Genomic DNA, 15,819 nt, shown 5'->3' on the forward strand with positions numbered 1-15,819 from the left:
GAAACTGAATTTCGAGGCGTTTGGGGTTAGGGGAATGAATAAATCCTTTCTAATAATGCTCAGCAGTCAGGTTGTGGCTTGAAATGCTGTTTTGCCAAGTGGAAATTGGTCGCTACGTAATGGCAACAGAGTCTTGAAATTTACGCTTTCTAAAATGAAACCATTTTATCTTTTATGGCAAGTCTTTGTATCGTCTAATGACTTTCTGAAGACAGTCTATGCATTTTATCCTTCCATATTAGGATGCTGTAGTGGTTTCTCTCGAACCACAATACTTCAGGTGATCTGACCTGTCTATGCCTTCTCATCTTCACATTTCAAGGCCGTGCTCTGACCATTTCTGTCTCTAGAGATATGATATCAACATTGACTGTTATGTTCAAACCTGGTAGGAGGCCCGACTTTGGCCTTTAGGAATTTTCGTATGCAAGTAGCAGTATATATGCTTCACAGGTCTTCTTTTGCAAGCATATCCGCAATGTCTAGGTAAAACGCGACTGCGTTGAATCTACGATGGAATTGTTAGTATTATATGGGCGGTAGTAGATGATTACTCCGGACTTACGTTGGATTCTTTCCAAACCAGATTTTCTTCATCGTCCATCTTAATCTGTTGGTCCAGTTGATCAAGTCTAGATGGCTCACACCGACAAGTGTGCCTTTGTAGTCGCCCCATTGGCTGGATTGCACGCTGACAAGCCCATCGTTTGGTCCTTCTGCGTTCTGCATGACCTGCCATGTGGTTCTAAATGGGCTGAGCAGAGGGGGTTGGTCCATCATGGCACCGTAGGAGAAATATCGTACCGATGGGTCATCGGGTGTCTTGGGGTTAAAGTCTTCAGTCATGTATTTCTGCGTCAGCTGCGCAAAGGCACCCGTCTCGACGCCCAGCTTGCGCGCAAATCCATACAGTTGCGGCAGCCTCTCGTCGCCAATTTCATCAAAGACAAAGTCGGCAAAAGCGCTGCCGTGGTGCGGTGTAGCGACCGTGACCAGTGAGCGGACGTCGACGTTCTTGGGCTGCAGATGCGAAATCATGTAGCGAGAGTCGAGGCCGCCCATGGAATGCGCGACAATGTTGACGCTCCGGCCCCCGGCGACGCGGGCAATGTGCTCCCCGAGCTTGGCGGCACGTTGCTCGATGCTGCCCGACGGGGGTACCGCCGCTGTGATGACCTCGACGCCGTTGGCCCGGAGCGCATCGGCAATCCCCCACCAGTAATGGACCGGCGGCAGCAGATTGCCAGCCACCTTGAGTTCGGCAAATCCCAGCAGCCCGTGCGCGAGCACAATGGGCAGTTTGGGCGTTGCTGTTCCAATGTTTGGTCAGCCTAGGTGTTTCTGGTCTTGGGAGAGGGTAGGGTAGGGGGCGAGTTTGTACCGTAGCTCTCTCTTATCGTAGCATAATCATCCTCTATACGTCGACCCAGTGCCTTGAGTCTGGGATCACTGTCTGCCGCATCTGAATAGAATCTGCTGGCTCCACGCCCACAGTCGAATGTTATGCCATGACTGCTTGGCCTGGATCTGCGGTAGATAATTCGACCATGGTTCAGACAGATGCGAGCCCGGCAACTTGGCAGGACACGCTTCAAGGGCATGGTTGTCATTGCATTTCAGCGACAGCGGCTCCAGTGATGTTGGTAGTTGGATGTCTAATGCAGCACATTACTCATTTCGGCCTAGGCAAACTATCATCACCGTAGTATTTTGTTGTTGTAATTACTGTAAAATGATGCTGGTTACGGAAATTGCTGGGTGGTCCGTCTACAAACTGGCAAGAATGGACGCGACGCGGACGCCTAGGGCCCCTTGACGTCATGCACCAGTAACGGGATTGGCTAGCAGCTTCTTACCTCCCACTATAGCACAATTGACAAGAGGTTATGTATACTCCTTTCCAATATGACCATGATTCGGCAATATTTGTCTTAGTCAGAGAGCAGTTTCATTCTGAGAACAAACAATTCTCTATAGATATATGGGTCATTTCCTATGTGCTGGTCCAACCATTCCGCCGTGCTAGATCCGTCACCCTTGGAGGACAGAGTTTTCAAAGGGATACCAGATCAGGGAGCCCCGACGCTCATTTTGGACATGCAGCACCATGCATATTTGAATCTCTTGGAACGGACACGATTTCGCAGACATACTTGACGATAATCTGCAGAGGCAGGGTTCAGGATCACACCCCCAAGAACATGGCCCGTGTTGGAACAACTGCACAAGAGGTATGTACTGTGGACCATAGTACCAACTGCGCCTGTAATCAGAGCTTCCAGGCCACAGGATTAAGCGCGGTGCGCTCACTGCATACATGTCTTTCTGGTAAGAAAACCCACAAATACTCGCTATCGCGATTCATTCTGGCAGACAGGCAGGCTCCGGTAGTTGGGTAAAGGATGGAATAGGCAGTGTAGGGTTAGGCAAGTGTCTGTTGGCCGTGATTGCGTACCCTAGACTCGAGATGTACCCGCAAATCGTACCACCGGATCGCCAGCGAAGCCACTACAGCGGATACCTTGGTTGTGAACAACCTCATTTGCCTTGATATTGGATATATCTTCTTACCTATACTTGGTACCAATTTCCTCGCTCACGTCAAAAATCAAAAAGGTAGGTTTCGAATACAAAGACAATGGGGGGAAAATGTTTGTGCCTTCAATGCCATCATGGATATTCTATCCAGATTGCAGCCTTGATGAGCCAGCTCCCCTGCAGTCAAAATCTGAATCTGTGCACGTCTTTTGAGGATAGATCGCGTTTATTGAGCTGCGCAATACAGTAAACGGTTGGGTCCGTTCGTCCAACCACAGAGAGACAATAACCGCGCCAATTTGCGTCGCTCTTTCTGATTGGTGGTCTTGTCCAGGATCCCATAGTTGAACCATACTGCTGGGTCAACAACGGTCAAATAGATAGACCTTATTGGACTTGCCGTTCCACTTGCCATGACCTACATTATGGATCTTGTTTGCCATCTCCATACCTCTAGACATTGTGGGTAGGCTCAAATGAACCTTCCAAGCCCCGGCTGCTGGTCCCCGGTGACTGATACGGTTTACTGTGCTTGAGCCGGCCCACTCCCGTCACAGTAGCAGCCAGGGCATGGCCGTGTCCTCTTCCATATGACTGTTGGCATATGCAAAGCCAAGCAGGAAGGCAACGACCAACAAGTAGCACTGCATATGCAGATTGCAAGGATATCTTAACCTCAATCTGACCACTGAGAAACGGAGGATGCATGCCCAGCCATATCGGGTGAACACCACTCGGTCCGGTCCATAGCCTTTGCTTTCCGAACAGGCCCCCTCGCTCTGAGTATGCGCGCGGGGGCTATTGATTTGTCCTCGAGGATTTGGCGGCCTTGTTGTCTGTTTACTATATCACTGACCCCTTGGTAGCACTGTCTAGTGAAAAGCTTCTGCGATCGGAATCTCTTGTTTTCTATCTTCTGCATGTCAAAATATTGAGAGACAACATGGCCAGCACAGGCGGAGATTGCAGCAGAAACGACTGCTTATACACCATTCTCCAATATTCACCTTCGCTGGTCGGCAACGCCGTCCTGCTAGCCCTTTTCGCTATTCTTATTCCCATTTCCTGCCTATTGGGGTTTCGGTATCACAGTATCGTCTTCTCCACGACCATAGTCACTGGACTACTCCTCGAGATCATCGGCTACATCGGCCGTGTTTTGCTTTCACTGAGAGACAATGGGACCAGAGCCGACTATGCTCTGTCACAGCTCGGCACGGTTTTGGCACCCACGACCATCTCATTGGCCATTTTTCGACTGATGCCGCCAATCGTGGCAGCGTATGGTGAACAATACCGACCGTGGAGGCCGACTTGGCACAATGTGGTATTTTATGCTTTTATCATCATATGCATCATTCTTCAGGCCGTCGGCGCCATCTTATCAACCGTCTTTGACAACTCTATTCTGGTAAATCTTGAAGTCTTGCAGTTGAAAATTCTCTGGTATACTAATCATCAAAGTACAATTTTGGGATTCGTCTTCTAGTCGCAGGCTTGGCCATACACTTGGTCAGTCTGTTCGTCTTTGTGATACTCGGCTTCCGATTTGCGCTCGCTGTACGACAGAGGAAAGGGGGCTGGGACCGAGGCATGCCTGCAGTACATGACACAGCTCGATTCAAGTCGTTTCTGTTTGGTAGGTAACCATAACAACTCCGATTGTGGCCAATAACTCACGGATATCAAACAGGCATCAGCCTCTCTACCTTTCTACTTGTGGCTCGCACAATATATCGAACCATTGCCGTCGCCAGGGACTCGTCGGCAATCGAACGGAGCGAAGTCCTCTTTCTTGTGCTCGACGGCGCGCTCGTCTTTCTAGCCACGGCACTACTCCAGATCTTGTTTCCCGGCAAGATGCTGAGCACTTCGTGGTCCGACAGCACTCTCCACGAGCGTCGTATGACGCAAAAGGGCGCGGCTGTCATTAGCCGTCCTGCGCCCATACAGCTGGAACGGTCCTCGTACGCTCCCTACCACACTCGGGTAAGTCTCCAGTCGGGCAAGACTACCTCGCCCAACATGTACTCGCCGCAGACGTACCAGATATATTCGCCCCACGGGCAGTCTCCAAAAACAATCTCTCCCAAGACGTCGCCTCGGAGATCAATGATTCCACCACCTTCGCAAAGAACCATGGCCGATCAGCGACGAAACATGGTTGATTCCGAGCAGTTATGGTGATGGTACACTCTAATATGGTAGATGGAAATAGACATTTCAAGCAATCCAAGTGGACGCGACAATGGTAATTGGTCAATACCCTCAGTGATCTTCTTCAAAGTGTGTTATCCGCATGGCGTTCATATGGTGATAGGGTGGCGGTTGTCATTTACTGGGGGCAGAATGATTCACATCATTCATGCGGTTGATTTTACAGATATTCTTGATTTTTATGGCTTTTTGGCTAGCTTCTTGCTTACAGCAGGACGGACAGTAGCCCGATGGCGCTTCGGTAGTCACTCATTAGAATTTGTGCTTTTTGTACTCACTACACAGTGTTCAAAATATACATTCCCTTTCCTCAAGAAAGATCCACGCAAGCTCAACGCATGTGTTCGAGGGCATTCCCAAATTAATGAGATTACTTGACCACTACATGACTGAAACAAATCACAATGATTCCCAACCACTGCTCACTAGCGCTTCAGGTTGAAAATATGTTTGAGAGAATAAATATATCCACGCAGTGCTTGGCTGGCCTGTTCCGGTGATGTCCTCTGATTTCGAAAGAAGTTTCGCCAAGCTAGTTTTGATAGTGGGCATTAATACCCCATCGTTCATTGCCCTCCCGGTTCTGGTCCTCGGGAGTTGTTTGGGTGTACTTAGGCATTAAGACAGAAGGTACGGTTAAAATCAATTATCAAGGTTTCTTGGCAGAACGGTTCCAGGAGCGGGAACTCCAACTTTTCAGTTTCCTCGTGACTGGTTTGCTGAAGTTCGACCCGACTTGAATTGTAGATTTATACTCAACACTGATTCGGCTGTCCCGCACCTATCAATGATCAATTTTGGATATTCATTTGGAATGGCCTTGACCTATTGCTGGCTATGTAGACTACCAAGGTGTGTGGACTTTTCGACGCCCGCAACGAATGTACAGTAGACTACATCCTCAGACATCCTGAACTTTCCACTGCTGATGGTAAATATTGCCAAGATTCTTGAAGTCACCATTCCAACCAACAATCGGAGTCCTAAAAATGATTATTACATGAAAAATAGCGGAAAATAAATATTAAGTTATAGTTTGCTTACTGTTCTAATTTTCTACCCTCAAATAGATCAACGAACGTTCCCGTTCGGACATTTTGGATCCTATAAGTAGTGGTCAGAAGCGAGATGCGGATAATCTATGGTGATTAGAGAGCAACTCACATTACAGTATTAGGGTTAGCAGGGTCGCCAGTGATGAAGCGCCAGTGCTGGTTAGGGTTGATGGTATCGCCACCGTGCCAGGTTGTGATTTTGGTTCCATTGTCGGCTTTGCCGTTTGTGAGATCAAGGTAGCCTAGAGCCTATGTCAGTGATTATCTCTTACTTATGACGGCTTAAGGCACTTACTCCCAGTTTCCTCATTCTTGATTATGTATATGGGCCAGGGTCCAGTCGTGCCTACATTTTGCAGTCTCCACTGCTGGTGCTTGTAACCGTTATATCGATGCCCAATAACAGGGGTTCCGTCTGCCGGATTTCCTATGTCTTTTGTCAGCATAGCGCGCGGCATTTATCGGTCGCAATACTCACCATCGGTCTGATCAATACAGAGATCTGCGCTGTAGTTCGTGAATGACACAAGAGCGTTGTTTCGGACAGGCGACATGACTGCAAAATTTTGGTGGGTTGTCTCTGTTATATCAGGAAGTTAAAAGTAATTTAAGAAAGAATTAATCATTTGATTTTTGGAAGTTCGATGGCCTTTTATACCGGCTTGATACACCTTATGAAATACGTTATCGTGTTTGCAACAGACTATCACTCCGCCACCCTTGGTATTCTTTAATATTTTAAAGTTATTCGATGAAATTAGCTCGGTGAGGCTGAATAGAGGAACGTATTGCATGTGACAACATATAACCTTTTGAGAAATAATAAATTTTCTTAATTATAACACTAATAGTAGGCATAAATATGTTATACAGAAATGCAACATCTACCGTAAGTTGGTTGAGGTTTACATAAGAGGGGTATGGCCCTATGATCTTGGCATCCTCCTCTCACGACCAATGACAAACGTTCCCAGCAATTTGAGTAGTGATTTCTCCAGTTGTCGAAACGAGGATTTGGACGGTGGTCAACAATGGTATAGATGATAGGGGGGCGCAATAGAGCTTCTTGCATCAAGAATAGTCAACTATGATGGGGCTGATCCCCAGGAGTCACCTCCACCGAACACCGCTGAAAATGACTTCGCATATGCAGAGCCTTGAATCTCGTACAAAATAGTGATACGGTTCATTTTCACCTAAACCGGCGTGTAAAAGCATGGGGGAAAGACGGAGGAACTTAGAGAGCAGTCTGAGTTAATCTTATCGAGCTATTGGGGAAAAGAAAATAGCTAGACATACCCGAGCCGGTGATCTGCGATAGGTATTCTCTACGACTTGTTGTCATCGGACAGCTAGTGGCCGTAGCGTCCGGCCGGCGCGTTGACGTCGGCCCCGTTGTTGAGCAGTACTTGCACGTGACGTTGATGCCACACGCGCTTTGTGATAGCCCAGTGATGAAACCCTGAGTTATACCTTGATGGAATAGTCAGGTTTCTTGTCCTTGTTGTCCGTAGGACAGAAGGGTATCCTAGAAAGGTATCCCAACACAGAAGAGTACCCTGCCATGGAATAGTATCTCAGGACAAACAGGACAGAAGCGTATCCCGGCGTCTATAGAATTGAAGGTAGCCTCAGAACCTAGAGCGTGGAATACATGTGCTGCAGTACCCCGAAGGCCTGGGAGGTCCTAGCCTGATAAGCGGAGGACTAATGTGGTTATATTTTCTTGATCACGGTACAAACCTTTGCGCCGTGGCGCCAGGTATTGAAGTTTAACCTGCTTGATGATACTTCCGGCGGAAGTGATTCGGAAAAAGAGGCACGCCCACGATCATAATGAGCGACGACAAACATTCCGGGCAAGAGTCATGGATTGTAGGTCAAATCCCACCGACCAAAGATGCCGCGGTCCTTTAGCCCGGGCTCTACGGCCGTAGCCAGTCGTACCTTATCCTTCGGGATGGGTTGCTTTTATCCGTCAAAACGAGAGTTGTACCCATTACTTTTGGCCAAAGCTAATCTGACAGTCGGCGCTATCCATGAAATAACATCTAGCCAGAACTTATCGTACTGATTCCTCTGGGGTAAATAGGATCGTGGCAATCATCCATTTGTGAACTAATGAATCTTGTACAAACGGTCCAATCGTAGCTCATCATATTGCTATCGCGCTGCGACGGAAGCATGCCCGTCTTCGTGAACCAAAAGCTTCCTACCGAACTGTTGCCAACATAGCCACTGCATTTCCTGAGGGACAAAATGACTCTGTTGAGCCAAAAGGAAATCGCTCTCATAGCCTACCAGGGAGACGTAAGATAGAAGGAATCCCAGTGCATGACGGCGAGCGTGGTTCTGCGGACAACGTTTGTTGTTGGAATCCTCTTGAAGCTCCCTCCAACAGCAGCAACCTCTAATACAACTGAGAAATTTTCTCCAAACCCCTAGATCCAACAAAAAACGTGGTAGAGGTTTCAGAAACAATCTTCCTAACCCCCATACTAGAAAAGATAGTTTGGAAAGAGAAACTCTGCACCCGCTTCAGGAAACTTCGGCTCCCCAAGTTTCTTAGCAGTAAACTTTCAAATTTCACCCGCAGTAAGTTTCTTGGTCCTCAGTATCTCTGAGCTATGAGCTGTAGCGCTGCAAAATCACCTGCTCACCCATCTCACGGCCACTTGCAGCATAATTGGACCATCAAGATGATAAAACTCGAATTTTCACGGTGCCAGCCATTCTGTATACCTTACAAGACGATATTATATGTATTTAAAAATGAGACATTCGCGCACACTGACCATTCTCACTTGCTTGACCGCCTTCTGGCAGGGCAATCAAACTGGTGGCAAAAAGGGATGAAACTACGAAATAGAAGATAGTAGATGACCGCCACGGACTTTACTTTGAGGTTGCCGTCCAGACTTGTATTTGTGCAATTAGTTCATCTCGGCGAGCCAGTTTCCAAGTTTCGTAGGCTTTCTCTTTCGTCGTGGAGTTTATGGGCAAAGCACATTATAAAAGTGTTTGCTTTAAAGTGCCCAGATAAGATAAATACATGGATCAGGTGGAATTGCGGGACAAGAAATCAATTGATGTTCTTTCATCACTCGTACCGGATTCTTTGGATGGGTGGTCCAGCATTGTTTGAAGTGGAGCAGGTCGTTTTGATCTGATGCAAGGGATGGATGAACCATTTTCACCTCGTCGAACCCTTGACCTTCAATTGGCCCAGGTTAGTGAGAAAGAAAAGGCCAGGACTCACAGACCAGCGGCCTTGTGGTCTAGTCAAGTTTGGTTTCATGAGGCAAGTACCCAATAGTAGTGAAAGGATCAGGTATGCCAGAGAAGCTGGCTAGGATGGGTTGCCAACATTACGCTAAACGCCCTCTGGTTCATTGAACATTTGAGACAGACAGTGTATATGCCATACTTTGTTCAGTGTAGTACTCAACAACCTGGGCTTGTATCCGTCTCAAGTAGCTCTGTATCTGAGATACTCAGACTGGCTAGCTAGACCTAGTTTCAAGGCTCAACTCCTTCTATTCTCTCAAGCAAAGTGATAATGGGAACATAGGGTTGTATAAGTCCCAAATTAAATCATTCAGATCTTCAGGTTACTGACTTGAGAGCCTTTTAGGTAAATCATCATCACAGAATACCCGGATGGGTAGTTTGACGGCGCTTCACTGCCGCGCGACTACTGAGTTTGTCCAGGTACTTTGAAAGTTACCCGAGGCGAAAGCACAGCACGACGGGTGACAGTCCGTAGCTTACTTCTGGGACTCATCCGACGCAGGAGGAATGGAGCAAACGGAGTCGCTTTTGGCGAGACGCCTTCGAAAAAGAGGTTGCTAGATAGTAGACCTAGCATAGTACCCTCAATGTCTTTGGTCTCAGTACTATGAACAAATAAATGAATGAATAGGCTGGTGATTTGGTTCTTCCAATCTGCCAACCTTCGGCTCGTAACCAGTGGGCAAAACACTTCATCCAAGTACAAGTTTTTGACAACATTGCACAATGTTTTGTCGTTGAAACGAATCATTCCTTTGTCTCGGTTGAAAGTTCTTTGTAATATTGTTTCATGTATTGCACGAACTGACTATCTTCTTTTAGTGCCTTTCTTTTTCTTTTTTCTTGATCGGGAAATATTCAAAGTATAGCCAAGGAGGACATTACCGGGAGACATTTTGTATATAACTGCCCGAAAGAACCAGAATAATCGAAATGATTAAACCAATACAAATCGCACCAGTGAGTTCTCCCGACCTTCATAACTCGCTATGTCCTTGAAGCCAACGTGGGCGGTACCTGAACCAGGATTTGACGAAACTAAGAACGAACACGTTCTCAAAATGTACAAAACCCTTGCAGATGGCTCAAGGCCGGCAATGGTTCAGCAAACCCAAACGGCAGCCAGTCTAGAGGCACGAATCGAGGAGAAGCTCCAGGACTTTACTCATCAGATTGGACGAGCACCAACCGAGGAAGAGAAGAAATGGATAACACAAGTTGAAACTCGATGCAGTGGTTGGTTGGAAGGCCTCCGTGTTGATCTCCAAGGCAAGACCACAGTCCCTGTTTCTCATCTCAATCGTCTTGAGGACCAACAGGAGAAGGTCATCTTGTACTTTTCGAGGGAGTTAATGGACCTCAAAGCCGCTAATGCTCGCGATTCTCGGGGGTTCAACCATGGTAACTTGAGCGGCAATGCTGATGGTTCAAAAGATTCGGCCAAGGAGCTACAAAAGCAAGTTGATCAATTGAAACTACAATTGCAAGACATGGACAGTCAACTTGAGAACCTCAAAGGAGGACAGCCAAAAGCTCTCTGACAAGATTGAAGAGCTTTAGGGCAACCTCGAAAAGTCCGAAGAGGATAAGCAAAGCGTCTCAAACGATTAAAAAACCCCTCCAGGACGAGTACAAAAGATTGGACGACAACTGCAAAGCGCTCATGCGCCAAACACAGAACGAGTACGAGACATTGGACAACAAGTGCAAAACGATTGCAAGCGAAGCAAATAACGCCAATCAGCTTGCCAAAAACCTGCAAAACCGAATCGACGAATTCGAGAATGATTTCGAGAAGTTGCTAAATGAGAACGAGAATTTGATCCGCATGGCAGCCTCCAATGGGAAGGTGGCAAGTTCCACTAGCACTTTGGAAGAGCTGGTTGAGCAGCTGAACAATCTGGTGGATGAGAAAGATGTGTTGATTGATGACTTTAGAGATAGCAAAGGGGACCTGAAGATTGAGATCAATAGGAAAACTCTGGGACGAGCTCGTAAAGCTCAAGAAGTCGAATGAAATTCTGGTCGAGGAAAAGAAGACCAGGAAAACGACAACAGCGGCGGCATCCGAAGAGGCCCAAAAAGTGAGAGAGCATAATGATGAGGTGGTCAGAGAGGCCACTAGACTAACGCAGGCGAGCATTGAGCGCTTGAAGAAGGCAAAGGAGCGGGCTCTCTTACTGCTCGAGGATGACTGCTTCAGATCCGAATAGTAGAGCCAAGACTCAGGACAAAGGCTTTATTTGTAGGTAGGCTAATTCTTATTGAATAGGCTGATTTTCATCTGCTTTCGCCGCGAAGATCTTTTGTCATCCATGTGCATGTGCGCTTTAACAATCCTTGAGGAAGATCAACACACAATGAGATCTTTCTTCTTACGTCTTGTACATGCTCCCAGAACCATGGACATTGGTACCATTGAGATACCTTGATCGCTATTGCACCATGAGAAAAGAATATGATGAATCAAATATGACACTATTTGGACTTTGCTTATCTTGCACACGGCTTTGGACGCTGGTTCTGATTTGTTGCATATTAGAAATGCAGCCTCAAGTCAGAAGACGCTTGACGTCGGGCCGCGTTCCAATAACACGACTTGAAAAGAACTTTTGGAATGACGAATGAGGATTTTTGGAAACGCATGAAGCGGCAGAACCATCGGGCCAGCCCGGATGGTATCATGAAAGCAAGGATGGAGCCAGTATGCCTACCGATACATGGAAGTGTATGAACATGGACGTGGCTTTCCCCGCTGAATGTACTCGACGGACCTAGAGGCATACAGGAGACGATTGCTACAGACCAAGTCCTACATTGCAAAGATCAATTTGTGATACCTCGGTCTTTGCATCAAGAACTTTGCGGTGCGGTGGAAGATGGCTGGTCACAAGATGTCTTCTAAAGCTACGTGTATGTAATCATGTGCTGCGCACAAGATGATTATTTGCGTCTTATGATCTCTCTGGATCGTTCACGTCCAGCTTTGATGCGCAACACTATACTGAACAGGAGTGGCTGCAAGAAAGCAAATCAAAGCTGGCTCCAGACCAGGCCGTCGTGGTAATGCCAAGCCAGACGGAAGCCTCAGGCCGCGCTCGCTTGATCTCAATTTGATGGTCCAGATGACCTGGCCACGAGGAAAATGTCAGCTTTGAGTTTTTCATGGGAGCGGTACGATATGGTATAGCCGCGACAGTCGGATCAGAGGAATCCCACCACTTCCAGGTCGGGCCTCGTTTCCTACTCGCGTCCGATAACCCAAGTGAAGCTGGAACCGGGTATCAGATGTCAATCAGTGAACTCCACAGAAACCAGTGGCCAAAGAGCAGAATGCTCTTGCGTAAGCTTGTAATATTTTCATGTTTCTTATTATCCTCACATCGTTGCAAAGTTGTATGATCTGGCCCGACAAGACGGGATAATCAGACGTCTTATATAGTCTTGGCGGGGGGCGGCTGGTACGTAATGCACAACATTGTGGACCAGCTCGGGTCTGACACGAGACATTTGCGAACAATACGACAAGAAACAAGAAATATTTCTGCCATACCCAGTTCCGAAGCCACGAAGCCGTCGTCTTTTGTCGTCGTCCCTTCTTAATTTTTCCCTGACTGATCATGTCAAAGGAGGGAAAAAAAGACAGGCAAGGGTGTTCGGGAAGGTCGCCGCGGGCATTAACAACCATACGCAGTATGCGGGGTTGTGATTGGTGGAATTAAATGCTGAAGAAGATCCAGTAATAGGGAACGTCCGGCAAAACCACGACAATTCGAGACATGCAAGACGAAACCCGCGCCAGGGGGGGTTTGCTGGAGAGGGGGGTCAGAAGAAGACCCCCAGGCTCGCCAGGTGCTCTTCCAGGGGAATGGGCGAGACCTAATGCGCCCAAGCTTCCCCCGCAGTGCCCGCTGAAAATTATGGGCCTTCTCCCCCAAGGTACCTAACCTCCATCCAACTCCAAGTATGTAATCAAGACCTCTCTCTTCTAGTCTATGTCCCCTCACTAGAAGAGTCTTATCCCAGATAGGAGCTCTCCTAGACGGCCCATGTAGCACAAGGTCTACTACACAATATTGCTGTATTAGCTTTTAAGAGCCCTTCTCTTCTCTAATGGTAATCTATCTGCACCAAGATAATATCGTAGTAGTCACGATGAAATCTAATTCAAGACTACAATTCTAGGAGGCACATTGTTGAAAGAAATTAGTGTAATTAATGCTTGGGAGTCATTGCGAGCTCCAGCGGGTAGGATATGATTTTCAAATGGTTGAAACTTGACGTCTTTCCCTGTGGCTTTTGATCTTCATAACAGAACCTGCCTATATGTCTCGTCTGAGAGCAGTACCCGGTCCAAGCTCGGCTTCTTGCCACGGCAGATTGACAATCCAGACCAGTAACCAGGTACACGTTCGTCTTTGGAATGTGTGTATGGATGTCATCTTCGCTAACATTCAAGATCATACCGGACCGTGCATTCCAGGACCACGGAACTGAGCTGCTAGATATATCGTTGCCCCAGGATAGGATATCCAATGTCTATATAGGTACTGACGTTGGCCGGATTCCCGGAAAAGCCAAGCAAAGCACCTATTGATATTCCCGGCCACGTCTACGGAATATGCGAGATCGTAGTGCAGAAACATGCTTCTTGGCTGTTTGGTGGATATACAAAATATAAATCCACAGCTTCTAGCAACCCTCTGTTTACAATGTACACTGGGTGGAATTGGCTTGGCTTTACATCTCTTGACTCTCAAAATTTGAGCGGCCGTACATGGATTCTTTAGCAGCTCAGCTGTCTGTTGTCTACATGTAGTCTTCTCCAGACTATATACATGGGCCGATGATAGACATTGCATTTCCTGTATTGGGATGAAGTTTAGAAAGCATCTCGTCCCGTCGCCTACTTCATGCCTGCTTACCTATTCATGCATGCATCTCGCAAGGTGTAAAAAAAAGAAAAAGCACCACCAAACAAAGTCAGAATAGCCGTCAAAGAAAGTGCTATGTAGGCGGAGGCACCGGGTTGTTGCCCCCTCCTCTGCCCCCCCAGCCCATACAACCTTGTCAGCATGCAAAGCTAGCGGGCATTGCAACTGGAAATCGGGGAAATTCCCATGCCCCAGAGGAGGCTTGGCAGGTCTGTTGGAGGACATGTGTGGGTACAATCCCCACGGCCCACGAGTCCATTAGAGCCCGGTGTAACTCGTACCTACCACATCCTTCCTACTGCTTGTTATCCTTTCCTTTCTCGCTGGAAACGTATCCAATGTAAATCAATCCGTGATTGATCCTCACGCCGCCGCAGCAGCAGCAGCAGTCAATTGGTACCAGCACACATCCGTCTGGGTTCATCTCTATCTATTTACCTGGCCAGTTGGTTTCATTTTCAGTCCCCCCCATCTAAATCCCCCATCCCGTTCAACCAACCCCATGCTGTCGTCTATGCTACTCATGCAGCCCTTCTTCTTCATAATCTGTCAGAGTGCTGCCGTCGTCTATTCTTCTCGTGAGAGAGCGAGGGAAGCAAGGAGTGTCCACTCAGCATACAGTCCATCGCTTGTCGTTGCCGGTCCTGTCTTCCACCCCACTCTGGATATTCCGAGTTCATGCCTCCCCATTTAAATTCAGTTTCATTGCTCCGGAGAAGCAGACAGCTTGGTCCGACAAGTTCTTGAGTTTGGGTCTAACCATTGTTTGGACTGCCAAGAGAAGGAGGAAAAGAAAAGCAAAAAAGAACAACTATATACCACAGCCCAGCTCGACTCCGCAATCCTGCCTGCCAGTCTGTCTGCCTGTCAGCCAGTGTGTGCCCTTTGTTTTGTTTTTCCCCCGGGGTAGTGGTTACATAACAGCTACCTTAACTTACCAAGCGGCATTGGAACTGTCCCTGCTGCCCTCCAACATTCCCATCTCCCGCTCATAGCGTTTGAGGCTCAATCCACCAACCTGGGTCCTGCAAGCAACTGATTGTTTCGCCGAGGCCCGGCCTGGCCCGAATCTCTGCCTTCTGGTGGCTGGAAGAATTATACGACGTCTAACAGAAACGAGTCACAGCCGACTGATGCCAAGAAGCAATATTCTTCCGCCTTATCTCATGCGTCTACCGACGTGCCCCTAGTACAGATCATCACACATTGAGACCGGTTGCTGCCATTTGAGGTGGATAACCTGACCTAGGTTAGCACCGTTGTCGTCGAATCGCAACCTTAATTCTGCTCGCGTCCTTAGTTGCGAGCAAAAGCTAAGGCTATTACTACAACATACTACTATATTGTTGTCGTCAGGGAAGACGCCCACTACATCGCCTACCTACTTACCGTCAAACACATATTCTCCGAGCGCACAAGGTGCCCCGCTGCAACGGTCCTACCAGATCGCTACGCTGTATTGGAAGCTGGGACACCACCAATGAGATATCCCGTAGCTGACATCTAGCTTCCCAGCTCAGCTCCACCGTCTTCCGTTACCTGGGCCAAGGCAACGTTCCTCCTGCTAGGGTATTTACAAGTTGAGACTGTTTAATAAGAAATAGTCCTGTGCCTCTTGCTCGGTCTGGCGGTTTCTCCTCTCCTGTGCTGGTACTTCTGTCATGCCCCAGGACTGTCTCCGCCCCTTTGCTATATCTTCTTTCCACGGCGTCAAAGGCGTGTCACTTAAGGCGAGTAGACCTCAGCCTACGACGACTGACCGGCCTGGACACCGCCTTTCACTC

At 47.7% G+C, this 15,819-nt stretch overlaps 5 protein-coding genes across 5 annotated transcripts; 3 read left to right on the plus strand and 2 right to left on the minus strand.

Annotated features, from left to right (window-relative positions):
• Window positions 1-447: 447 nt before the first annotated feature.
• On the minus strand, window positions 448-1,601 carry PFICI_13117 (uncharacterized protein; the record flags this gene model as incomplete). The annotated part of the gene is made up of 3 exons (XM_007841698.1): window positions 448-508; window positions 566-1,310; window positions 1,382-1,601. 3 exons carry the CDS (start codon window positions 1,599-1,601, stop codon window positions 448-450), a joined length of 1,026 nt encoding a protein of 341 aa, XP_007839889.1.
• Window positions 1,602-3,481: 1,880 nt separating this feature from the next.
• On the plus strand, window positions 3,482-4,725 carry PFICI_13118 (uncharacterized protein; the record flags this gene model as incomplete). The annotated part of the gene is made up of 3 exons (XM_007841699.1): window positions 3,482-3,949; window positions 4,003-4,177; window positions 4,232-4,725. The coding sequence occupies 3 exons, from the start codon at window positions 3,482-3,484 to the stop codon at window positions 4,723-4,725; spliced, it is 1,137 nt and encodes a 378-aa protein (XP_007839890.1).
• A 931-nt stretch (window positions 4,726-5,656) lies between these two features.
• Window positions 5,657-6,364, minus strand: PFICI_13119 (uncharacterized protein; the record flags this gene model as incomplete). The annotated part of the gene is made up of 5 exons (XM_007841700.1): window positions 5,657-5,738; window positions 5,800-5,859; window positions 5,920-6,052; window positions 6,106-6,237; window positions 6,289-6,364. The coding sequence occupies 5 exons, from the start codon at window positions 6,362-6,364 to the stop codon at window positions 5,657-5,659; spliced, it is 483 nt and encodes a 160-aa protein (XP_007839891.1).
• A 3,726-nt stretch (window positions 6,365-10,090) lies between these two features.
• PFICI_13120 (uncharacterized protein) lies at window positions 10,091-10,642 on the plus strand (the record flags this gene model as incomplete). Its single annotated transcript, XM_007841701.1, has 1 exon — window positions 10,091-10,642. One exon carries the CDS (start codon window positions 10,091-10,093, stop codon window positions 10,640-10,642), a length of 552 nt encoding a protein of 183 aa, XP_007839892.1.
• Window positions 10,643-10,764: 122 nt separating this feature from the next.
• On the plus strand, window positions 10,765-11,118 carry PFICI_13121 (uncharacterized protein; the record flags this gene model as incomplete). Its single annotated transcript, XM_007841702.1, has 1 exon — window positions 10,765-11,118. One exon carries the CDS (start codon window positions 10,765-10,767, stop codon window positions 11,116-11,118), a length of 354 nt encoding a protein of 117 aa, XP_007839893.1.
• Between the last annotated feature and the right edge of the window lie 4,701 nt (window positions 11,119-15,819).

This window comes from Pestalotiopsis fici (assembly GCF_000516985.1).
Source record: "Pestalotiopsis fici W106-1 unplaced genomic scaffold PFICI_Scf_11, whole genome shotgun sequence".
In the NCBI taxonomy this organism is placed as follows: Eukaryota; Fungi; Ascomycota; class Sordariomycetes; order Amphisphaeriales; family Sporocadaceae; genus Pestalotiopsis; species Pestalotiopsis fici.